The 24,585-nt window shown below is 50.1% G+C and overlaps 1 protein-coding gene across 1 annotated transcript in view; it reads left to right on the forward strand.

The window, feature by feature from the left end:
- Positions 1 to 24,585, forward strand: part of Tfcp2l1 (transcription factor CP2 like 1) — a 53,915-nt gene that overhangs the window by 22,872 nt on the left and 6,458 nt on the right. The window contains exons 3-12 of the mRNA XM_027936862.2: positions 8,999 to 9,075; positions 9,640 to 9,745; positions 10,600 to 10,706; positions 11,786 to 11,938; positions 16,027 to 16,137; positions 18,994 to 19,085; positions 20,370 to 20,418; positions 20,499 to 20,592; positions 22,739 to 22,829; positions 23,591 to 23,694. Coding sequence (XP_027792663.1) covers positions 8,999 to 9,075; positions 9,640 to 9,745; positions 10,600 to 10,706; positions 11,786 to 11,938; positions 16,027 to 16,137; positions 18,994 to 19,085; positions 20,370 to 20,418; positions 20,499 to 20,592; positions 22,739 to 22,829; positions 23,591 to 23,694 — 984 coding nt within the window. The remainder of the gene's footprint in view (positions 1 to 8,998; positions 9,076 to 9,639; positions 9,746 to 10,599; positions 10,707 to 11,785; positions 11,939 to 16,026; positions 16,138 to 18,993; positions 19,086 to 20,369; positions 20,419 to 20,498; positions 20,593 to 22,738; positions 22,830 to 23,590; positions 23,695 to 24,585) is intronic.

Below are 24,585 nucleotides of genomic sequence, written 5' to 3' on the forward strand. Positions count from 1 at the left end.
CTCAAACTATGAACAAGGAGGGGGACCTGTCCTGGGGACCTGGTGACTAGGGGGCTGACCTCAGCCTTCAGACTAGTTGAGCATCTGTGGCTCCATCACTATTGAAGAAGGACCAGCAGGGAGAATCCATCAAAGTGACAAAGCACTCAAAGAAGCAGGAAAGCTGGGTGTGGGCCGCTGGGTGTGGTGCCCACGGCCAGCCAGTAATCTCAGTGACACGGGAGGTTGAGGCAGGAGGGTCGCCAGTTCAAGGCCAGCCTGGGCAATTTAGCAAGACCAGGTGCCAAAATCAGAAATAAGAAAACAGGGATGGGGTGTGGCTCAGTGGTGAAGTGCCCCTGGTTCCTATCCCCAGTGTCTGTCTGTCTGTCTCTCTTTCTCTCTCTCTCTCTCTCTCTCTCTCACACACACACACACACACACACACACACGAGTGAAGAAGTGCAAGGGAAGGGTAAAGGGTATATGTAAATTTACGCTTTAATGCCCAGATATAGTTTCGTGGGAACTCAGCTGCCCCTGTCCCTGTCCCTCTGTGGTCTATATGACTACTTCCCTGTTGCAATGGTAGAATAGCTGGGACAGAGATCCAAGGCCCCCAAAGCCAAAAATAGTCACTACCAATCCCTTGATGGCTGACCTGGGCTGGAAGTCAGAAATATTATGGATTGCTTAAGGGTGAGGTTTGTTGAGTGCTCAGGACCATTGTGTTTTATTTCGGCTCCACATCCCTGACCCCAAACCTGCCACTCCGAGAAGGGCAAGGGCCCAGAGTGTGGACACCACCCTAAGGTTAGGGTGAAGGAAGTTCTGTGTCACCTGTCCCTTTGGGCAGGTTCCAAGTCATCCTCCATGGGTGTGATAGGGAGTGGCCTCAGACTGATCCTAAATCCAGCTGAGGAGCCCCCACCTCTCCCTGTCTGGGGTGCCCAGACTGAACCCCGAAGGGCTCCCCTGGCTCACCCCTCACTGAGAGAGGAGGTGGGGTGGTGGGCGGAGCCTATGACTGCTCTGTCCCAGCTCCGCCCACTCCCAGGTCACCTTGACTCCCTGGGTGGGACTGACAGCCACCTGCCTTGGGCTGGTTTACATCACAGAGTGACCTGGGGCTCCTTCCTCTGTGGCTTTTCTAAGGACTTGAACAGTTTGAAAGTAAAGGGTTGGGCCTGGTCTTTGGAGAGAACTGCCTTGAAGCTTTTTCCAATGGTGTCCCTAGCCCTGCCGGTTTTCTGTCCCCTTTCTGTCCACTCTCAGACCCTCTGAAGACCTGGGGAGCACCAGTTCCCCCTGGTTGCGCCTCCACTCTGTGGGCATCCTGTGCATTTAGTACTAATATTGTCCACATATTGGACAAGTAGAAAGGGAGGCTCCAACTACAGCCTGTTCCAGGCCACACCGTACCTGTGGGGTTGGAGGTGAGCCAGGCTCAAACCCGGCTGCTGAACCAGGGTCCCAACAGAGAACTCACGAGCACATTGGCAGCTGCTTATCTACATTTTTCACTATTTATTTATGTTGCGCCTTACATGTGCTAGGTGAGCGCTCTACCACAGAGCCCCAGCCCCAGCCCCAGCCCCAGCCTTTGCAGTACCAAAATTGTGGGATGGTATGTGGATGGCTGTGTGACTGTTAGCCCTGTGCTCACCTGCAGCTGGGCCAAATGGAGTGAGAAGAGGGTGCAGCCACTAGGTACCCCTGGGAACTTCCCTATAGGGTGGGGCTGGAGAGTAAGGAAACTCTTAACTGTAGTTCAACACAGAATAGCAATGGATCCAAGTATTTGTGTGTGTGTGTGTGTGTGTGTGTGTATGTGAGAGAGATATTAATTTCAGATTTTTGTTGTATTGTTTTTGGTGCTGGGAAGTAAACCCAGGGCCTCACACATGTCAGGTAAGAGTCCTACCAGAGACTCAACCCAGCCCTTGACTTAACAGATTGAAGAGAAAAAGCATCCATGTGCTCAACAACGGTTTATCTTTTTCTTTTTTAAACTGTACCCACGTAAGCACCAATTCTATTCCAAATAGTAGCATAATTCTGAGAATTTTCTTAAAATATTTTACAAAAAGTCACCTAGGCATTATAAACCCTGCAAATGCCATCTTATACTACCATAAACCAAAACATTGGTACTACCATAAACTAAAACATTCCCCAAACTCCACAGATTCTATAAGATTTCATTAAAAAGGTTGGAAAAAAACCCTTTCTATTTGTCTTTCATGATAATGATGCTACTGATTACTTGGTAGAATTTTAGTTACTCTGCACTTTTACACTTTTACAAACGAGCGACACATATTGTGTATTATGTGTATGTATATATGTATGTATGTGTGTATATGTGTGTGTGTATGTGTGTGCAGATGGACAGATAGATAAAATAAATCAGCCTAATAACTCACATTGAAGACCAGGGAGTTGTATTTTGTTAAAACCAAATTGAACTGAGTTGAACTTAGGTTCATTCAGAGAAAGACATGCTCCGGTTGGGTTGTCCTTAAAGCATCAGATGAATTGTAAAAAGTTCAAAGAGCTTCTTACTACTCTTTTTTTTTTTTTGGTCCTGGGGATTGAACTCAAGGATGCTTTACCACTGAGCTGTAACCCCTCCCCCTTTTCTGTTTGTATTTTTGAAATGGGGTCTAACTCAGTTTGCCATGTTAAATTGCTGAGGTTGGCCTTGAACGTGCAATCCTCCTGCCTCAGCCTCCTAAGTCTTGGATTGCAGGTGTGTGCCCCCCATTCTGTAGAATAATACTGAGTTTTATTCCCCCTAGATTTTGGAGATCAAACTTACACGGGTTTTAAGTAGCACAGAAAAAGTACAAAAAGATGCAGTTTTGCCAGAAGGAGCCATTAAGATGATGATAATTACATTAAGCTGTGTATAATTGCTGTGACCGGATGATTCTGGATTGAAACAGGCTGTGTTCAGTTGTATGTAGACCCCTACTGTCCAGCAATAGGGCGCTCCCCTCCACCTACTTTTGAGTTCCCGTTGAGTTCTTGCGGAGTTCTGTTGAGTTCTCGCGGAGTTCTGTTGAGTTCTCGCGGGACCTGGTAGAGGGCTGAGAGAGCTGGGGGGGGTGGTGCGCGTGGGCAATAAAGTAGTTCCTGTTTGAACCTACAAGTGCCTCTTGTGCCCAGCCAGACTGCGCATTTCTTTGGGCTTCCAGAAAAGGTGGCAAAAGTTGGTTTTCAGAGGGTTTGCTCCCCTTCCCCCCCATCCCCTCCAGTGCTGGGGATTGGACCGAGGTCTCATACATGATAGACAAGCATTCACCACCAAGCTACATTCCCAGCCCGGATTTCACAAGTTTGAATCTATGGTTGGCTTGCTCCCAAGGCGGAACATTATGATGGAAGGGCCTGGCAACCAGGATACAGAGAGAGGTGACCTAGGTTTTTCAGTCTTGCTAAATTTGTTTGTGGTTTTAACCCTTTCTCTTCTTTTGACCTTCTTTTCTCCCCAGAAGCAAAACTGATGATGAGAATTTGGTGTTGGTAGTTCCCAAATGTTATGAAATTTTTGCTCTATGTCCTAGCTATAGAAATGAATGATACTATTTTGCATGTCTTCAAACTTACAAATAGTTTCATATATGCCACTTTGGACCTTTTTGTTGAACAGTGTGTTTTTGAGACTTTTCTTACTGATTTGTAGGATTTTTTTTTTTCTTGGGTATTTGTTTTGTTGGTTGCAAATGTCTTCTGTGGATCTGAAACTTTTTCTAGATGGCTGTCTTTTATTCCAGAAGATGTGAATTTTAGCATGAGTTCTCTTTATTAATTATTTGTTTTTAGTTTAAGAAATCCTTTCCTACCCACAGTCATAGTCTCATACATTTTTTAGGAATGTTAATGTTTTATTTTTATATTCAGATCTTTCAATCAGTTGGAATTGATTTATTGGTGAGTATGGTGTGAGGCAGGGATTCATGGTTCTGTATGGGTGACCAGCTATTCCACAATATTGCAAAAAGAGGGCTCATCTTTTTTCTCACTGACATAAGTCAAGTTTCCATATGTGTTAAGTCTAATGTGGGCCCCCTATTGTTTTCCAAGGGTCTGTCTTTGTGTCAGAAGACCAGGCTTTAGAGAATGTGGAGAGTATTGTAATGAGCATGAGGAAATGCGTGGCACAACGTGGTTACATATCAGTGAGGCTTCTAAGGTTCCTCTCAGAGAAACAAGGTCACCTGTATTAGGGCTTGAGTCTCAGAGGTAAGGGGGGAAGGTTCCATGTGTGGTAGAGTGTCAGGATAAATGAATATCAAGAAATTCAGTCGAAACACAATGAATAGACTCCGTGAATATTAGAGCCAGAAGGGACCTTTGAAGCCTCTATACAGTTTTGATTCTTTCAAAATTTTTTTCCTTTTTCTTTCTTTCTTTTTTTTTTTTTTTTTTTTTTCGGTCCTGTGGATTGAACCCAGGAATGGGCCTGTTGAGTTACATGTAGGCTGGCCTTGAACTTGAGATCCTCCTGCCTCAGTGAGTTGCTGGGATTATAGGTGTGCACCACCATGCCCCATGCCCTGCTCTGTTGGTTCAATTCTAAGACCAATCTTTGTTGATTTTACAGGTCACAATTCTGCAATTCAAACGTGAATTAGAACTCTCATTTCCTGCAGTGATTTATTTCCCCTCTCAAATCATTGTTTAAAACTGTACGAAACAAACAAACAAACAGTGTTAAGGCTTAATCGGTGTGCATAATAGAAGCAGGTGCTTTCCACAAGGGAGAAGTTGAAAGAGAACCTTGCACAATTGGGAATGTTCTGGGCCCAGGAAAGGACATCCACCAAGGGAAGTTTTGGCAGAGTGTGGTAGGTGCTGGAAGCAGATTCTGCTGCTGGCTCTGTGGCTTGCTAGCTGTGTGAGCTTGCCTGAGTTGGGTAACCTCTGGGCCTCTGCTTCCTCCAGGCCAATGGGGATCATAATCCTAACTTCTGTTATTGACTTTGGGGAGATTTGGTAGACCCAGTAGACTGCCGCCTTTTGCACCCAGTGACTGAACCTATTAGCTGACTCTCAGATGCTCACCTCCCCACTTCCCCACCTTGTTGAACCTTTCTTTCTTGGGATTTTTTTGTCATTATTCTTTCTCTTACATGTAGAAACCCCACCCACTCTTCCCTGCCCATACAGTCATACAGTCTTCCCCTTAAGCCTCGTCTTGCGCTCCCCCTCTCCAGTCTGGATAAGTATTGCTTACAGTTGGTGCTCTTTTGTCTCTTGGAAAAATCTCCAAATTCTGCCTTCTACTAGCCTTTTCCTGGCTAATTTGCTGCACCCTAAAGATTTTCACCCTTTGAGGACAAGAGTGTGTCTTTGCAAACTCTCTGCCATTCTAGCCTAGAAGAGCGCTACAAAGAATATCAAAGCATGTCTTGAGCACTTGCTATTCTATTGCCCAGATAGCTCAGCGGGGAGCCAAATAGCTGCACCCTGGGTCCTGCCAGAGCCCACTGCATGGCTCCCACTCATGCCCAGAAATGACGCTGGCCAAGCAGGGAAGTGCCCTGTGCCCTAGCTCAACGAGGCCCACCTGTCCTCCTTCTTCAGAAGTCTGTGACTGTTCGATGGTGTGGTGCTGAGCTGCAGGAGCGGTTGGGAAAGTGTCTGCTCCCCGTGTGTTGTCCTGGTGACATTCACAGACAGGGCTGCAGGATGTCCAGCTTTAGGCCCAGCAAGGCCGGGAGGAGCAGTGTGGCTAGGGAGGGGTCCTTGAGGGTACCTGTGTGAGATGACAGGGTGAGGAGGGGAGATAGGAGGGAGAAGCATCCACATCAGGCTGCTGATATGGAGAGGGTAAGCTTGGCTGGGGTCCTGGTCTAAAGCCCCACACTGTGGCTGTGACCGGTGGCTGTTACTGTGAGTTGCTGTCCCTTAGTGCAGACTTGGAAACTACTCTCCCTGAGACAGGAGGTGCCTCCTGCTTGCCTAAGTTGAGATTGCCCTGGGGAGCCCAGGGTCAGTGCAAATTGGCCCCCTGGGGCACCTGTAAACTCACCTAATGACCACTTGGGCCTTGGGCCTCATGCCAGCGCCATCTACATTCTTCATCAGGAAAGGCGGAGGACACTGGAAAAACCAGTTAGGGTGTGTAATGTTCTTTTTTATGTCCAAAGGGAGTGTTGGACTCCTGGTTCAGGAGCCCGGAAATGTATCTTAAAAATTTGCCTTTTCCAAAAAGTTAGCCAGACCCAAGTGTCTTCTGAGCAGGCAGGAGGGCAGGACAGAGGCTGGGGTTCGCTCCTGTTGCCTGGGATGTGGAAGGCACCCAGCCCAGCCCCCTAAGCAGGGCTGGGGCTTGGCGTGTGCCCAGATGTGCTGGCTGGTCATGTCATAAGGTGACACTGACAAGGGCTGTTTTTGGAGGCCAGGCAGCCTCCGCCACTAGACCTCACCAGGTCCAGTGGAGGCAAGGTGCAGAAGCCCCATGATGCACACCTGGGTCACTCCGGTCCCCTCCATGTCCCTGGGATTCACGGGGTACTTGGCTTGTCATTGTTGCTCAGCAGATATTTGGAATGAATGATTTAATTTTCTGTTCTTTTTGCCATTCTGTTGTTCACTGAGGAAGGGAAGGAATGACTTTGGGTTTTGCGAAGCCTCTCTCAATGGTTTTGAAAAAGCTCTTATATTCATTCCATAAGCAGACCCAAATAGAATTCTAGAACATTCCAAGTCCTTTCCCCAGCTACTTCGAGAGAGCCTGTCACAAAAGAAAGTACCTGTGTTGACTTACATCGCTGGGGGATATTCTCCAGTAGTTTTGGAGATTGGAGGTGGGAAATCCGCAGGTACCTGCTCCTGGAGGGTCTAGAACAGGTGGTTCCTGCTTGTCATGTGGGTCCAGGTTTTCCTGGACTTGTGGCCACATCACTCCAGTCAGTGCTTCTGAGGTCACACGGCTGCCACCTCCTGTGTCCCTCATAAAGACACTTGTCGTTGGATTTAGGGCTCACCGGGATAATCCGGGATTATCTCATCCCAGAATCCTTAATTATATCTGCCAAGTCGTTTTCCAAATATAAGGTCACTTTTCCATGAGTAGTAGGACATGACATAGCTTGTTGGGGACCACCGTGCAACCCACTGGAAGCGTGTGTGGAATCTTAATACATCTCTCTCTCTCTCTCTCTATTTCTTCTCTCTCTCTGTCTCTCTCTCTCTGTCTGTCTGTCTCCCTCTCTCTCTCTTTTCATGGTAGTGAGGATCAAACTGCATGCCTGCTGTATTCTAGGCAAACACTCGACTACGGAACTACATCCCCAGTTCTTGCATTTTTCTAATCAATTTTTTTCTTTGCTTTTGCTTTGTTTTGTTTAGATGTTTAATAGCTGTTAGCTCCTGGGTTTGCTGTTCCTAGTTTGTTGTTTGCATTCCCAAATTTATATACTTTAACCATTAGCCTCCCTTTCTCCCTTAAGAAGCTGACTTGACTTGGTCATGGTGGTGCCTGCCTATAATCCCAGTGACTTGGGAGATTGAGACAGGAGGATCACAAGTTTTAGGCCAGCCTCCACAAATAAAATCTCAAAATAAAAAATAATAGACTGGGGGTGTAGCTCAGGGGGAGATCACCCCTGGGTTGAGAAAGAGAGAAGAAAAGCAAACTAAAGAAATGGGAGTTTTTATTTCCGTGGTAACTTATTTGGGTATTTGTTGTGAGGGGAAGATCTGCACTTTGAGAAAAATAGCTAGTTTCTACTTGGCATAAAACGTCACAAATATTTAACATCCACATACATGAGAGAGAAATCCCACGGAAATCCAGGCAAGGTCTATAATTTGGGGAATTATATTGTGCAAGTGTCAGTTTCCTGGTTTGGATAATGTACCTTAGTTATACTAGATGCCACCACTGAGGGATATCTTCTTATGAGTCCATAATTATATTAGAAATAAAAGGGCTAGGGAGGGTGGTGCAGGTCATTGGTAGAGTCCTTACCTGGCATGGGTGTAGCTGTAGATTGGACCAACACTCAAAAAAAAAAAAAAAATTCCAATCCCAATGGTTAAATAATTTATTTTTGTATATCTTATTAAGTTGTGATGAGTGCTAAGGTGTTTCTGAATTGTAGTTTAACATTTAACTTGGGGGAAAATTGACATCATCTGATACAGGGACGCACTGTATCCTATGTATGCAAGCTGGGTTTTTTTCAATGATGTGTGGGGTGGTCTTCAGGCTGTTTGCAGATCCGTTGAGCTTTGTTATTATTAGGATGCTGTTTTTTCCACTTGCACTCTTTCACCAGCTTGTGTTGGTTTTATGTCATACTGCCTAGGATCCCCACACCCTTCAAATACATGAAATTCCTTGAACTCTGGAAAATGCTTTTCATTCTACCATTAGAGAAAATGTTTAACAGGCTTTGTCGTTCCTTTAAACCTGTGCTCAGGAATGGCGTGGTCAGTTATTTACTCAGTAGTGTGGATTTAGGTAGCTGTGGTTTGTTTTCATCCAGGTGTGTGTGTGTGTGTGTTGGCGGGGGCGGGGGGAGGATAGATGGTTAAGTTCTGGAATTTTCATTTTTATTACTTTGTTACTGGGGTTTGAACCACGGAGCTACATTCTCAGTCCTTTTTATTTCATTTTTAATTTTGAGACAGGGTCTTGCTAAGTGACCCTCCTGCCTCAGCCTCCCTAGTCGCTGGGATGTCAGGCTTGCGTCACTGCCTGGTATACTTTGTAATTTTCATGCTAACTATATTTGCCTGGGTTCTGTTTTGTGGGCAATTGCAGAGTACTGTCCCTGTAGGGTCCCATGGTACATTTCTTGGGGTGTCCCAGGCCCAACCACGCTGGACAGACAGGCTGGGTCATTAATCCAGAGAGTGAGCTGAGATGGCCATGCACTTTTTTCTATTTAACTCCTCAGTCCCTTGAGGCCTGGGTGAGCACTGAGGGCCATTAGGTGGGTGAACCCCTAATTTGGAAACAACTCAGAAATGGAAAATGTACCTTAACCCCCCCTTCCAGGTCAGTCTTATGAAATCCGGCTGCTGGAGAACCGGAAGCTGGGAGACTTTCAGGATCTGAACACTAAATATGTCAAGGTAAGCTTCTGGGGGCTCTTGCATTCCAGGGGAGGGGTTGGTTGGGGTCTGAGCACATGGGCTTGCAGGGAGGGAAAGCAGGAGGGAGAGGTGGGTTTCTACTTGGGCCCCATTGGTGAGCTGCAGCCTCCATTCCATTCCCGGAGCATATTGTCCCAGTGGGAATAGAAAAGCCAGGCCAGCAGCATGGGAGGGGGGAGGGCAGCAGGAGGCAGAGGGGCTTGGGCTGATGTAGCTGATGTAGCAGGCTCTGGGTCAAACATCGGATTCAAACCCGGCTTTGCCACTTATTAAATCATTCTGAGCTTGTTTGCCCACCTGCATGAAAGGGTTTATAAATTAGACGTGTATGTAAAACAGTTTATTATCCTGAAAAAAAATGATAGTCATTTTTTTCTTTATCATTGTCAGTATTATTGGGGTTCAGAGGAGGGGATAGCATGTGGAACCTGAGAATCGGGAAAGGAAACCCCAAGAGGAGAGGCCTTGAAAGGTGGAGATGTGGGCTTCTCTTGGGTTCCCCTTGGCCTCCCCATCCAGCTGTTCCCCATCTGCCTCCCCTAGAGCATCATCCGCGTGGTTTTCCATGACCGCCGGCTACAGTACACGGAGCACCAGCAGCTGGAAGGCTGGCGGTGGAGCCGGCCTGGGGACCGCATCCTGGACATTGGTGAGTCTCCCCGGCCAGTCCCAGCCTCAGGCACTCAGGCCACATTGGGCTTCTTTGTGGACGCCATCTGGACCCTGCCTGCAGGGTGTTTTGGTGTAGCCCTGCCCTGTGGGAGATTGCAGAGGTAACCCCACCATTGGTTCCTGCCCTTAGGGCAGTCCCTTATTTATTAAGTCCTGTGGAATTCAAGACTTCCTGTAGGGGAGTTTCAATGAAGCTTTGCAGAAAGATAGGGAACCCCCTTCTTAGAGGCCTGGCCATTTTTTCCATTTTTCCCAGTGTCTGTTCCATGGGAATCACTCAAGAAAAGTTAGGAGATCATTTCTTCTTTATAATTCCATCAACCTTATCGTATATGAAACTATTAGGATAGTTATATTAGCATAGTTTTATTGTATACAAAAACTATAAAGGAGTTTGAATAAGTATCAAGGAGAAGAGTGAGCACCGTAGAGATAGATGGACAATTGAAATGGAATTTGCGGGGCTCAGGTACGGATCCCAGTCCTTTACCCCCTGGAGGCCAGATGGTTTTTGGAATTCAGAAGCTGGAGTGATGGTTGGCTGTAGTATATCTGTAGCATTAGGGAACGCTTCCATCAAGCGATCAAGCACAATATTTTTATGGCAAAATAAAATGACAACTCACACAAAATAGGATAAAGACTCCTAGGAGCTCTGTGCTGATTCAGGTCTGGCTGTGCCTCGGAGGAGTTATTCAAAACCTGGCTTCCAGAACTTTTGGCATTTCAAATTGTGGTGCAGGAATTTGAGACTGTGATAAAGTATCTTTCCCCCAACATTCAAGAGAGGCTGACAGTTGCACTTTTGTGTATGTGTGTGTGTGTGTGCAGATATTCCACTGTCTGTTGGTATCTTGGACCCCAGGGCCAGCCCAACCCAGCTGAATGCAGTTGAGTTTTTGTGGGACCCTGCCAAGAGAGCCTCTGCATTCATTCAGGTGAGTGGGAGAGCTTTGGGGTCCAGCTTGTAGTTTCTCAAAACCAGCCTATCTGGAAGGGTTTTCTGTTGAAGGGAACTGAGGAGAGAAGAATCAAAAGTGCTGCTCGGAGTCCCAGAAGTAGCTGGGGACAGGACTTGGAATGTTCTAGAATTCTATTGGAATGTTCTAGAATTCTATTTGGGGTCTGCTTATGGAATGACTATAAGAGCTTTTTCAAAACCAGTATCTCCTAGCATAAATAATTGGAAGTATTTTCTCCACTAGGGTTTCTGCTATTGAATGAGTTAGTTCATTATCTGCTCCTGGTGTGGGTCCCACATTGTATTGTACAGGACCTGAGGGCAGCGGGGGAGGGTGTGGCCCGTGCCTTGTGGTAGAGTTCTGGTCTCCCTTGGGCTCTCACTTACTCTCTTCTGGGATTTCTGAGCAAGTTTTGAACCTTTTCGTTTCCCCCACCCATTTTATACATCAGAAAGCCATTGACTCAACGTCTGTTCCATGGGATTCACTCAAGAAGAGCTAGGGGATCATTTCTTTTTTATAATTACATTAATCTTATTGTATGCAAAACTATTATGATGTTATAATAACATTGTACTATCATAACATTACGACAGCATTCTAACCATAAATATGTATCTAGTGCTCTCTATGCAGCAGATACTTACTGGAAATACAGTCCTGGTTATGCTTTGAGCCTGGTCCCGGGCACCAGGATGTTAGAGAGGGGTCAGAGAAGGCTGTGCTGGATCTGTCCTGAGATCCTAGGGTTTGCCAAGGGAGGGTCCTTGGGTGAAGAGAGAGGGTGGATCCATTGAGGTCAGTGGCTTGGAGTAGTGACAAGCATTTATTTGATCACGAGGGCCCCTGAGGTCCAGGGACAGAGGTGGGGGAGGGCATATCCTGCAGGTAGAAAATGGGGGAGCTGTTGGCCTGATGGGGTGGACGTGGAGTTGGGAAAGCCAGAAGGTCGAGGCAGGCGTGCTCTCCGAGGCAGGGATGGAAACCTCCCTGGGGGAGAGACCCCCGGGAGTCTGCGCCCCCACCTGACTCCCTGCCTGGCCTTCCCCTCCCAGGTACATTGTATCAGCACAGAATTCACCCAGAGGAAGCACGGGGGCGAGAAGGGTGTGCCTTTCCGGGTGCAGATCGACACATTTAAGCAGAGTGAGAATGGAGAGTACTCGGAGCACTTACACTCGGCCAGCTGCCAGATCAAAGTGTTCAAGGTAGGACCGCCTCACCGTCTTTACCTGGCCATGGGTCATGTCTGCCTGCAGCAACGCCACAAGGTCGACCCGCGTGCTCTCAGGCCCGGCCACGAGTGGAGGGAGCGGGTGCCCCAGGGCTTCTACCTGGACCCTGAGTGGGCATGCACACGGCACGTCTGTTTGGGCCAAGGGTCTGCCCCTGTCCCTTTTCTGCAGGGACCTCTTCTCACCTGTGGCACCTGCTCAGCTTTCTTCAGAAGCTTTGGGATCTCTGGATGTCCATACTTGACTATAAGATGAATTGGATTTGCATATTTCCTCTCAAGCACTTTGTAGTTGCCCATGAAGGCAGGCAGCTCTTTTCTTGGGGGCCTGGCCATTTTTCCCTCTGCAGTGGCCTTCCCTTAGAAAAAGAGGACTGGAGCCATGCTTGGTGGTGCACGCCTGTAATCCTAGTGGCTTGGTAGGATGAGGCAGGAGGATCACAAGTTTAAACCAGCCTCAGCAACTTAGTGAGGCCCTTTCTCAAAAAAAAAAAAAAAAAAAAAAAAGAAGAGGGTAGGGGGGTGGTGTAGGACTGGGGATGTGGCACAGTAGTTAAATGGTCCTGGGTTCCATTCCTGATACCAAAAAAAAAAAAAGAGGGGACTGGGTCGAGGCAGGAGAATTACCAAGTTGGAGGCCACCTTCAGCAACTTAGTGAAACCCTGTCTGAAAATTTAAAAATTTTACAAAAGGTTTGGGAATGTAGTTCAACGGTAGAGTGCTTGCCTAGTACACGAGAGGTCCTGGGTTCCATCCCCAGCCCTGGAGGGGGAAAAAAAAAGGTATGTCTTAGAAAAACATTTTCAGAGGCTATTTCCTATCTCTCCCCTTCTTGCTTCATCCCGTGCACTCACCTGTCACTGTTTCTCATCTAAAGTCTGCACTGATTATTTCCTGGCCATGGGAGCCAGCATTCCAGCTGCTTGTCCCACATGCCCTCAGGGAGGTGAGGGATGCTGTAAGGCCTGTGTCATTATCTAGGCATGAGGAGGGCCCTTGTCCATGCAGGCCTGCAGCCCTGTCCCCTGCACATCTAATCTGCCTGTTTGGCCCTGGTGACTCCAGCAGGGCCCTATAGAGAGAGGGTGGAGCTACCTTGTGGGGAGGAATTGCCTTGAGTCACCTGCCCGCATGCAGGCCCCATAGGCCCCTCTTCACATCCAGGTGAAATTGGAACCTGCTGAAAAAATTCCATTTCCTGGAGTTGAAAAATCCAAGAATCAGGGACTCATTAGAGAGAAAGACAGGTCTGTTGAGGCTGTTTCCAAGTACCTGGTGGCCCCTGAAGCCAGGGCTGTGTGTCATCCTGTGTAGCATCTTCCCAAGAATCTGGTACTGACTAAGCCCTTGGCAGGGATTCGTGGAACACACCAGTCCCAGAAGCTTATGGAAGAGGCCATGCTGTCTGCCCTCAGGGGACCCTGCAGCGACATGTCTGGCTCCTGAGGACTGTGGGCAGAGAGAGGACTTGTGGCCCTGGGCAGCCTCTGGATCAATCTGGATACCTTGTCATTGACCTCACCTCGGGCAGGGAGGATGGCATTTGTCTCTCCTGCTGGAGGACCAGCACCCTTCAGAAACCTGCTGAGGACCGGGAAGCCTTGGAAAGAGGGCTTCCCAGGAAGGTGGGAGGATCCCTGTTGCTAATTACCACAGATTTATTTAGTGGCTGAAAGTAAATCACATTCATTACGTGAGCCCCAGGGGTTTGAGATTGGGGGTTTGAGATTGGCCTAGGCAACACAGTGAGACCCTGTCTCCAAACAAACAAGAAAAACTTATGTGCATTGACTATCTGACAGTGTGCTGGCAGCACAGGAAGCTGACATGGGTGACACTGAGCCCATGGTGTCAGCGGGCCTGCAACTCCTTCCTGGAGGCCTCCAGGGGCCTCTCCATTCCTTAGCCTGGGGCCCTGGCTCCACCCTCAGAGTTGTTAGGAGCCATTCCTTGTCCTTAGAGTATCATCCCAATGTCCTCTGCTCCCTCCCTCCATTTTTAAGGTATTCAGGATGGGGTGGGGGGCTGAGGTTGTGGCTCAGCAGTGGAGCACTCACCTAATACGTGTGAGGCGCTGGGTTCAATCCTCAGCACCACATAAAATAAATAAATAAAAAGGTATTGTGTCCAACTACAACTAAAAATAGATATTAAATACTCAGGATCATCTTCTGTCTGTCAGTTGACTAACCATCTCAATACCGTCTGCAAACATACGCCCCCGCCTTTGCCACATAAATTAATGTCCCCACGTCCAGGGGGTTGGAGCATGTTCACCTTTGGGGACCACGACGCTGCAGGCTGCACACACCCATCCACTGGGCACTGCAGCTTCGGGGCCTTCTGCCCACTCTGGGATCTGGTCATTCTCTTCCTCCCTGGACATCTCTCTCTGTGGCTGCGTGGCTGGTGGTCTTCACCTGGCCTGCGGTTCCTTTCTATGGTGACCCCTCTTCCCTACCATCAAGCTGGGTTCCTCTATCACAGGTGGAAGCTCACCACTCATCTAGCACCTGCCTTTAATTCTGCTGTGTTCACTGTGTGTGCCCTGGGGATGAGTCACTGTGCTGGGTGGCTAGGGCAGGGGACAAGGGCTGGGTCTCTGCCCTCTCCCTGCACCACCCCCCCTCTCCAACTGGACACCTGGACCTCAGGCTCGAGGGGTCTTTCCCCTAAGCTCCTGGACCACTCACCAGGTGCTGCTTGGGGAACTGGGCTGGAAGCGTCCATATCCAAGTCTCCTAAAGGAGGCCTTAGCAGTCCCCAACAGGAGGAGCAGCTCTGGGGAGCTACAGACATCCACCTGCTCTCATTCACAGTGTTCACAGAGGAGTGCAGAAGCTAGGCTGAACTGCCCACCATCCCTCTGACCCTGTCCACCTGAAGGGTTGGAGTTGCTCTCTGTGTCTTTATGGGGTCTTGGGGTTATGGAAGAAAGGGCCAGTCCTGCTCTGATCCACGAGCTTGTGAAGGCCTCATGAGGCTGGTGCTGTGGCCCCCAAACGTTCATGCTTGGCCGTGATCTAGCTGTAATCCCTTACCTGTGGTTTCTGGGCACAATGGAGAGGCCTCCTTGAGGGACAGGGTCTTGGGGGTGGAGAGGGATGGCTAGATAGGGCTGCCACACACCTGTCACTCACTGAGTGCTTGATCTGTCCTCCATGTCCCCATCTGGCCCTGAAGGCCTGTCCTACCTCAGCATCCATCACCCTGAAGGATGCTTCCCTAAAACCCCTTGACTGGGAACCCAAAAACTGTCGCTGGAGGAAAGCACTGGAAAAAAAATCTCCAAAGGTGCCATCCAACCTGGACTTTTGGCCACCACGGGTACTTAGCAAAACTGCTCAGTTGTGCAGCTGTCATCTTTCTCCTGTTCGTTGACAAGAGTGGGAGCTTGTCAGGGAAACACGGCAGAGCAGACAGTGAGGCCAAGGAGGGCCCCGGGCTGGGGCTGCTCACCTGGGTACTCAGGTGGACCCTGAGCCTACACCTGCTAAGTCTCCAGCTCTGAGGAGCCACTCAGCCCTCATCCAGCCTCCTGATCCCTAAAGACAGGAAGGATGGTGTCTCTGAGGTCTGGCCAGCTTTTGTAAGTGGCTCAGGTTTGCTGTGCACCCAGGATCGGCAGCCTCTCCTGCTGTAACTTAGCCTTGTCGGGACAGAGGTGGTACTCTGCAGTGTGGACCCTGTGACAATATCCTGCGAGCTGAGGTCTTGGCAGAAGTGCTCAGAGTTGGAGACCAGCAGGCATGCAGTGTCCCTCTACCTCTGGACATCCCTGGGGATGCATTGCTGTATGTCCTGGCTCCCCAGGATTCCTTTCCATAAACCGCTGGGCATCAGTAACAATTTTTTTTCTAAGCACTTCCCTGGGATTTGCCGGGTGGCAGGCACAAGATTCCATGTGTCGGAGCACAGGGAGGTCAGAGAATTTCTGTCCTGTTCAGGAGATCCTGCCCGCACTGTGTGGCCCTGGGGCAAGGCAGGGAGTGGGTAGGACTAGAGTCTTTCTCCTTAGCCTGTTTTGGAATAATTGGGCCCTGTGCTTTGTCTACTTGTAGCCCAAAGGAGCTGATCGGAAACAGAAGACCGACCGGGAGAAGATGGAGAAAAGAACAGCTCAGGAGAAGGAGAAGTACCAGCCGTCCTACGAAACCACCATTCTCACAGAGGTGAGCCCAGGCCGGGCACAGACTTTTCCAGGGCCCTCTGCCAGGAACATGGCTGTGGTTCAGTCTTGGAAGATTTCCCACCTGGGTGAGAGCTTCACTGGAGCCCGTTCAGTTGTGGCGTGTGCCCTGTGGGACTCGTGTTCATCTGATAAGACCCAGAGGTTGGGGATACATTCCAGAAACCACTGTGAGCTCTCTGCTGCCTTGGAATGCATTTGCAGTAGTGGGGGACGTTTTTGTTATTTTGAAGATGTGCTTTATTACACAGCTCAAAATCCAAAAGTTTTCAACCCAAAAAAAGCCCTCCTGTGGCTGCCCTGGCCTCTCAGCTTCTCAGTCCAGGGCAGCTGGTATGACTGGTCCCAGATGTATTGACCTGACCTTCTCTGTAGGTAGGCCAGTGTGCACACACCTTGGCCCCACTCCTGCGTCTGCACACCAACAGAGTGTGACACTCTATTCTGCACCATGCTTTTTTTTTTTTTTTTTATTTAACAGCGTATTTGACATCTGATCCTATTCTTTCGAAGTTCCTTACCTGGCCATGTGTCATATACATGTGATGGTTTGTTGGTGCAGAGATGGTTCTTTCCGGATTCTGTCATTCAGATGGGGGTGCAGCTGGTACCTGGCAGGTGCAGGTTTGCATGTGGGAACTATGTCTGTAGGGTTCCATTCTCAGTGGGGTCAGATTGCTTAGCACTGGCTTCTGTGGGGGGGGGGGGGTCGGGATGGGACAGGGCCTTGTGCATGCGGGGCAAGTGTTCTACCACTGAGCTACAGCCCCAGCCCTTTGTTATCTTATAATTAAACAACCATTCTACAGTCAGACCAACTAACTGGCACTGGTGTTTGTTCATTGACTAATTGGGTTTACTACCAGGGCATGTATAAGACCCATGTTGGCCATGGGGCGAGGGGTTTGAGGCTGTGTTAGGGTGGGGCTTGGGCACAGAATGTCTAAGAAAAGGGTGCCGGGTCCTGCTGTTCTTACATTCCTATGTGTATAATAAGCCACATGTAGAAGAGTGTTTGCAATAAGACAGTGTGAAAGCTAATGTAGTGTTAGGTGATGCACACCCATAGTAATCTCAGCAACTTGGGAGGCTGAGTTAGGAGGACTGCAAGTTTTAGGCCAGCCATGACAATTGATGGCAAGACCCTGTCTCAAAGTAAAAAATTAAAATGGGCTGGGGATGTGGCCCAGTGGTTAAGTACCCCTGAGTTTAATCCCTGGTCCCAAAATTAAAAAAATAAAAATAAAAGGGAGTAGGGATGTAACTCAGTGGCAGAGAGTGCCCCTGGGTCAATCTTGGGTATCACCCCCCCCCCCCAAAAAAAATGCATGCGGCTCACACACCCGGGTACTATCATTGGGTACTGTCATTTCGTCTGATTAAGGACAATCCTCAGCTGGGGAGCATTGCCACCAAGACCACACGGTCCCACCCTCAGCCAGCAAAGAAGTGTCGGGACCTGAGGACTCCATTTTCTGTCTTTAGGACTTGGACCCTTTTCTTCCCATGCCTGGTGGCTTTCTGTGCTAGTGACACTGCTGGGAATGTCCCCCCACCTAGTGATGCTTTTCTCTGCCTGACTTCTTTGCTTCTCTTCTGGCGTCCCAGCAGAGGTGAGGTGCTGGTGAGCCTCCTGCTGCATCTCCAGTGCCCCCTCCGCAGTGCTGGAGAGCCCACTCAGTGGGCCATGACCTTGGGAGGTGCCAGCACCCCTTGTATCAGCTCATCGACTTTCCTTCTCAGGCCGCAGGATTTAGCACCAACAAATTCCAGCCCATACGCACAACAGTTAAATATTTACCAACCCTTGGATTGGGTGGGTGATAGTAAATCTTCAGGAATGCTTCAAACCAGCCCTCTCCAAGGTGAAGTCACTGCCACCAAAGGAGGAAACACACACTTTGTCCTCTCAGTTGGACAGGCAAAGCCTGGAGGTCTTGACTTTCTTTTAGGAGGCTTCCGTGTGTGTTTGGTTTTGGCTTCTGCAGTTCAGGTTTCTTGAGGGCAAGGATCAGATCTTTTGTGTTTCTGTGTCTCCCAGAGCCTCTAGCAGGATGCCTAAAACACAATAAACACACACGGAGCTGCGTTATGGGGAGCTGGCCTTCATAGATTGTGCAAGTGCCTCTTCTGCCTGCCTCGGCAGGATTTCTTACTTCAAACAGCATGGATTTCAGGACTGAATTTTATTGTTTATTTTTCCTTTGGAAGTTGCCTTAGCTTCTTATGCATTCACACACGTATCTGTACTAGGAAAAAAGTGTTTCTGATTTTCCTCCTTCCTTGTTGGCTCAAGATCACATGACTGATCCCAGAGGCTAGGGAGGCTGAGGCAGGAGGATCACGAGTTCAAAGCCAGCTTCAGCAACTTAGCGAGGTCCTAAGCAACTTAACGAGACCCTGTCTCTAAATAAAATAAAATAAGGGCTGGGGATGTGGCTCAGTGTTTAAGTGCCCCTGGGTTCAATCCCTGGTACCCACCCACCCGCCAAAAAAGAAAAAATTGATCACTGTGATGTTTACCTCTGGTGGTTTGATTACTAGGAAGCTTGATGAGATACCTTTCATAGTTTTCTTGCTCTGAGGATGACTTCCGGACTGTTAGGTCTGCTTGCCATGTTTGGTATCCCCAGTATGACCACAGTAACCTGCTTGACCATGGCCCATTATGGGTACCCAGAAAACATGGGGTGTGTGTTTATGGGTCAGTGTCTCATGTGTTGGTGTTGATGGGGTGCTTGGAAGGGCCTGAGGAGCATGGGCTGGTGCCTCTGCAGCTTCCAGCTCATCCTGAGGACTGCTGACCTCCATTCACCTGGCCCTGTCTCTCCTCCCACAGTGCTCTCCGTGGCCTGATGTGGCTTACCAGGTGAACAGCGCCCCGTCCCCAAGCTACAATGGCTCTCCCAACAGCTTTGGCCTCGGTGAAGGGTATGTCCCACCTTTCTCTCTGTGGGTCCCCAGAATGAAGATGGGTATAGGTTCCTTTCTTGATCTCTTCTCCTTTCCCTAGCCTGGTGTCTGCCTGGGCTTCACCATGGTCAGATGGGTTGTGATAGCCTCATGGGATGGCCTCAGGTGCCCTTGGGGGCAGAATGACCCTTTCAGAGCTTCCCAATTGAGTGTTGGATGGCCCTGGCGACAAGGAGGGTCCTTCCTGGCTCTTTGTTCAGCTGTAGCCACTGACTGGAGCGGGTCCAGCGGATCCTCTGCACCCCTAGTTTCAGGCTTCATAGGACTGAAGCTGGTCTTACCACCGCCTGCCTGGCTCTGTCAAGGGACAGGCAACATGGCCAGGGATGTGGTGACAGGGACAGTGCAGGACTATAGGCCCAGGCAACACTGAGATGGCTCTGTGGGTTCTTTCCAGGGCTGGAGGTGGAGGCAGAGAGAAGGCCCAGCCAGGTGGGTTTAAGAAGGGAGTGCAGAACCCACCAGCGCTTTAGAGCCCCTGCTTAGCAGACAGAGAACTTTCTGATCAAACAGTGAGGTTGTCCATGACATTGATTTTACCAAAATAAAGCACCCTCCACGAACAGCACAGCTGTTTCTTCCCAAGTCTCCCATTAAAGAAGGGCATGTGCCACCCTACTGGGAAAGCCTGGCGTGTGCTGTGGGGCCTTGATTCCCTGCAGCCCCCCCCCCCCCCCCCCCCGCCGTGGTGTACAGGGAAGACCTAGTGGATGACTTAGGTTCTTAGTTACTGGGAGACCTGGGCCTGGGTCCCCTTGGTCGGCCTGCTCTGCCCTTGTGCTGGGGCTTAGGGGGGAAGCCCCCAAGTGAGAGGGGATTCTGATAAGACCCACAGAGGTCCACTCACAGGGGCCTTGGTGATGCTGCTGACTGCTCAGGGTGGAGGTTCCATGATCCCTGGGGGGCAGCGTAGCCCATCAGAACCTCTGTTCTGACAGATGGGTTCGAACCTAACTTTCTGCTCTGATCCGGAAAATTCTTCTTTTCTTTCTTTTCTCTCTCCCTCCCTCCCTCCCTCCCCCTCTCCCTCCTCCTCCCTCCCCAGTGCTGGGGGTCTTGTGCATGCCGGGCCAGTGTTCTACCACTGAGCCACACCCTGTGCCCCTGGCTCAGGGAATTCTTGAGTCATTTCATTTAAAACAAGGCCCATCCGTGTCAGGACCTCAGCACAGGCCAGGTGATGGGACCCTGGTCCCTCCCCACCCCCCTCCCTCCTCATGGCCTCTCCATTTTCCGTTGCAGGAACAGCTCTCCAACCCACCCAGTGGAGACCCTGCCCATGGGCACTGATGTAAGTGTACTCGGGGCTCTCAGGCTGGGGGTCCCTTTGTGGGGCCTGAGCGGCCATCTGAAGGTCCCCCTCTCCCGTAGCACCTGCTCCCGTCGGCCACTATCCAGGACGCCCAGCAGTGGCTGCACCGCAATCGGTTCTCGCAGTTCTGCCGGCTCTTCGCCAGCTTCTCAGGTGAGCAGCTCCACCCGGAGCCTGAGGACCCCCAGGTGTCTGGGAAGCATGTAGCCAGGCCAGCCGCCATCCAGGACCTGTCCCGGGCCCTGCAGGGCCTGGGCTGTGTCTGTCTGGGAGATGCACGCTAACATGGGTCCCTTCTCTCTCACGTGTGACCTTGGGTCAGAGGCTAGGGAGATGCCATGCTCCCCACATGCGATGCTGCTCCAGGAGGGTTCTAGTGACACGTGACTTCAGGGTTCTCTTCCGGTAACTTTACCTAGATGTCCTCATCTGCTGGGGTGTGTGGGCTCTGGCCTGCCCAGGAGGAGTCCGCTTAGCCAAGCAGGGTGCTGTGTGCTTGGTCAGTCTTCTCTGTACTTTTCTTACCAAAATTCTGCTGTCTTGAGCCATGACCTGGGATTTGCAGGTGAAGATATAGGTGACATTAGGGAAGCTGGTTTGTCCTTCTTTAAAAGGTTTTTGAAGGCCCAGCTGGTGGCTCTCAGGCAGGAATCCTGAGCCAGATGCTGTGGATTACAAAGGTGAACCGAGCAGAGAGCCTTGCCACTGAACAGGGTCCATCCAGAGTGACACGGAGTAGAGGTCTGGCCCTAGCCAGAGCGGTGGCTTCCAAGGCCATCTGTGGCAGTGGAAGAGAAATGGCATCCGCTCATCTTTCAGTTCAGTGTCCCTAAGAGCCTTCTTGATGTTCGAGGCAGAGGGTGCAAGGAAGATCAGACAGAGACCCTGTCTTCAGGGTTGGCAGCTTTGAGTCAGTGCAGATCTGTGAACCACCTGCCCACGTCGTGCAGCGTGATACATCTGTGCTGGGGTAGGGCTGGTCACCAATGGACCTTCACGTGGGCTGGGCGGGGAAAGAGAGGGGACATAGAGGCTGGACATAGAGGCCGGACAGAACCAAGTGGGCACTCGGGGGGGGCGGGGTTCCAAGCAGAGAAAGTGCAGAGACTGCAGGGTGGGTACTTCCTGGCGTGGCCATACAGAGGACCTGGGTGACTGGTACAGAGTGGACTTGGGGAGGCCCTGAGGTCCGAGGGGTACAGGCAGGCTAGGCCTCTGGAAGAATAGTAGGAGGACTTTGGCTTTTACTCCTAGTGGAAAGGAAGCCATTATGCCAAGAGTGTCTGATCAGGAGACAAGGGATGGGAATTTTGGCTTCTAGTATACATGTCCCTTTGAAAGTCTGGTTGGGCGGTGGGATCTAGGGGAACCCTTGCCTTTGAGGAGGGTACATCCCTCATGCCGTGCTAGCTGTCTTACTAACCTGCCAGTGTCTGTCCCCATGAGACACTTGTCTTCATGTGTGCCTTTAAATGTGGGGGTGGACACCACACTTGGACATTACCTGCCAGAGCCAGACCTGCACGCCCACCACCCAGCGGACACGCCACATGCATTGACCAAAGACACGTAGAAAAGTGTTTCATGAGCCTATTCCTAGCAGCCCCAAGCTGCAAGCACCCCAAAGCCCATCCACAGAGAGTGGATACATGAATTATGGTATAGTCATGCAATAAACTGCATCATCGTGGACACCAAAAAAAATCTCTGTGTTAAACTCAAATGAGATCTGAACATGACTTGGTGAGGGAAGCCTGCGCTAGAAAAGTACCCTGTGGTTCAATTCCATTTCCATGAACTTCAAAGAACAAGCAAAACTGGGTAAGAAGTCAGGGTAGGGGTTCCCCAGTGGTAGGGGAGTGGCTGTCACAAGACTGTGGGTGGCTGGTAATGTTCTGCCCCTTGGTCTGTGGCTGTGTTCAGAATGTCAACCTCCAGTGAGCTGAATACTAATACACAGAGACATGCACATATAATCCATGCCGACATCCTGATAAGATCTGAGCATGTAGATTAATGTTCATAAAAAGTACAGAGGGAGGGGGCAGGCAGGCCTCAGCGGGCAGGACCTGTTGGCCTCCCTTCTGTGCTCTTTTGTGAGCACCAGCCTTTTGCTTCATCTCCTGTGCTGTGATCTTGTTTGGCTCTTTGCTGTTTCTCTCTGTGGAATGTCGGGTGCCCACCAGGGGAGAGGCCAGCTCTTCTTCACCCGCCAGCCTCAGTGTGGAGTCTGCAGGCGCTCAGAGATGGAGCCCTCCCTCTGTGACCCACATAACGGGCAGCCCATTTCCCTGCCCAGGTGCCGACCTGCTGAAGATGTCCAGAGATGATCTGGTCCAGATCTGTGGCCCTGCAGATGGGATCCGCCTCTTCAACGCCATCAAAGGCAGGTGGGTGTTGGGAACCCAGTTGGAGGCTGGGGCTCAGCCAGGTGTGGCAGGAAAAGCCCCTCTTTTAGAGGGCTTTTAGACTGCACAGATAGTCCAGCTAGTGGGAAAAGGGGTGGGAGGGACCTTCCTACAGTGTGGGGACAAATGCAGGAGGAGGTGCTGGGGGAAGGGCAGGGGAGTGACACACAGTTGGCCGCAGCAGTTCCTGCCTGGTGGCCCTTCATTCTTCTCCGTTTGACTCCAGCCTCTGGATCCCGGCCCTTGGCCACTTCCTGGATTCTGGGATGTTTGCATGGCCCTGGCTCAGAGCTATGTCCCTCTGAGGGGCCATGGACTAGGGCAGGGCCAACACCATTGCCACCTACAGTTTCCAGGGAACACTCCAAAGCAGCACTTTCCCAAAGAACTTTCTCCCACATTCAGAATGTTCTACAGTGGTACTGACCAGTCCAGGAGCTGCTGGCCCTGTGGGGCCCTGGAGCACTGACCTAATGAGACCGTCAAACTTAATTTCAACTTTATTTAACTTTAGTGAACTTTATTTGTTTTTCCTGGTGCCAGATAGCAAACCTAAGGCCTCACGCTGTACCACTGTCTCCAAGGTCTCCGCTGAAAATCTCCAAGGCAATCTGTATCCTTACCACCATCTTTTCTTCCTCCAAGTCCTTCCTGCTGCAGGTTTCACTCCATGTTCTAGAACATTCTAGACCACTGGAGTTTGGTCGGTCATATGTGCTATTTATTTCTCCTCCTCCTCTCAGGAATGTGAGGCCAAAGATGACCATTTATGTCTGTCAGGAGATGGAGCAGAACCGGGTACCTTTGCAACAGAAACGGGACGGCAGTGGGGACAGCAGCCTCTGTGGTGAGTTGTGGGGACCACAGCCGGGACCCAGATACTCAGGCCCTGCAGCCTGGCTTCCAAGCCCAAGCCCAAGCCCAGGGCTCGGGAGGTCGGGTGGTCCCAGGGCTTGGCTTCATGGAGGGGCAGAGTTGGGACTTGCACTCACGGTTGCTCCTGCTAGAGCCTCTTGTCTCCCCAGAGTGCTCCCCGAGTGACTCCTGAGGAGGCTGTGACGGTCCCTCCTGGGCCCCACTCGCTGTCCTGCCTCTGAGCAATCCTTGGGGCCATGTCCAGCTGGGGCAGCAAAGGCCACCGACAGAAGGTTGTGATGAGTGGTGTCAGCCTGCTAAATTGAGAAAAAAAATTTCTTTAATTTTCTTAAATTAAAAAAAAATGCAGTACCATTAGAATTTGGTTCTAAAAATCTGAGTCTCAGGAAGGAGATGTGAGGTTCTTACCTGGTAGGTCAGTCCTGGAAGGGACGACAGGCAGTCATCCCATTCCCTAGGGAGGATCTGACAGTGGCTTTGCCTCTTTGAAATCTGGGGAAAGCCATCTGTTGTGTGGCTGTAACCCTAGAGCCTGTGCCACCCTTGCTGGGAGCCGCTTCTGTGTGTGCTTTATGAAACATTGAGCCTTTGATCAGGTCTTCTGAACAAGTGCTCCTTAGTTAAAGGAGAACTTTGGGCTGGATGCAGTGGCTCTCTGGGAGCCCAGGATAGGTGGATTGCAAGTGCAAGGACAGCTGTGTAGTGAGATCCCGTCTCAAAATATAAAGGGCTGGGATACAGCGCAATGGTAGAGTGCACCTGGATTCAAACCCCCCACTACTGCAAAATCAAGAGAGAAAGTATGAAAAAAGTGAAGGAAACGCACATATAATCCAATTGTGTTTACTTTTGAGGAACTCAA

This window comes from Marmota flaviventris, chromosome 11 (genome assembly GCF_047511675.1).
Source record: "Marmota flaviventris isolate mMarFla1 chromosome 11, mMarFla1.hap1, whole genome shotgun sequence".
Classification (NCBI taxonomy): domain Eukaryota; kingdom Metazoa; phylum Chordata; class Mammalia; order Rodentia; family Sciuridae; genus Marmota; species Marmota flaviventris.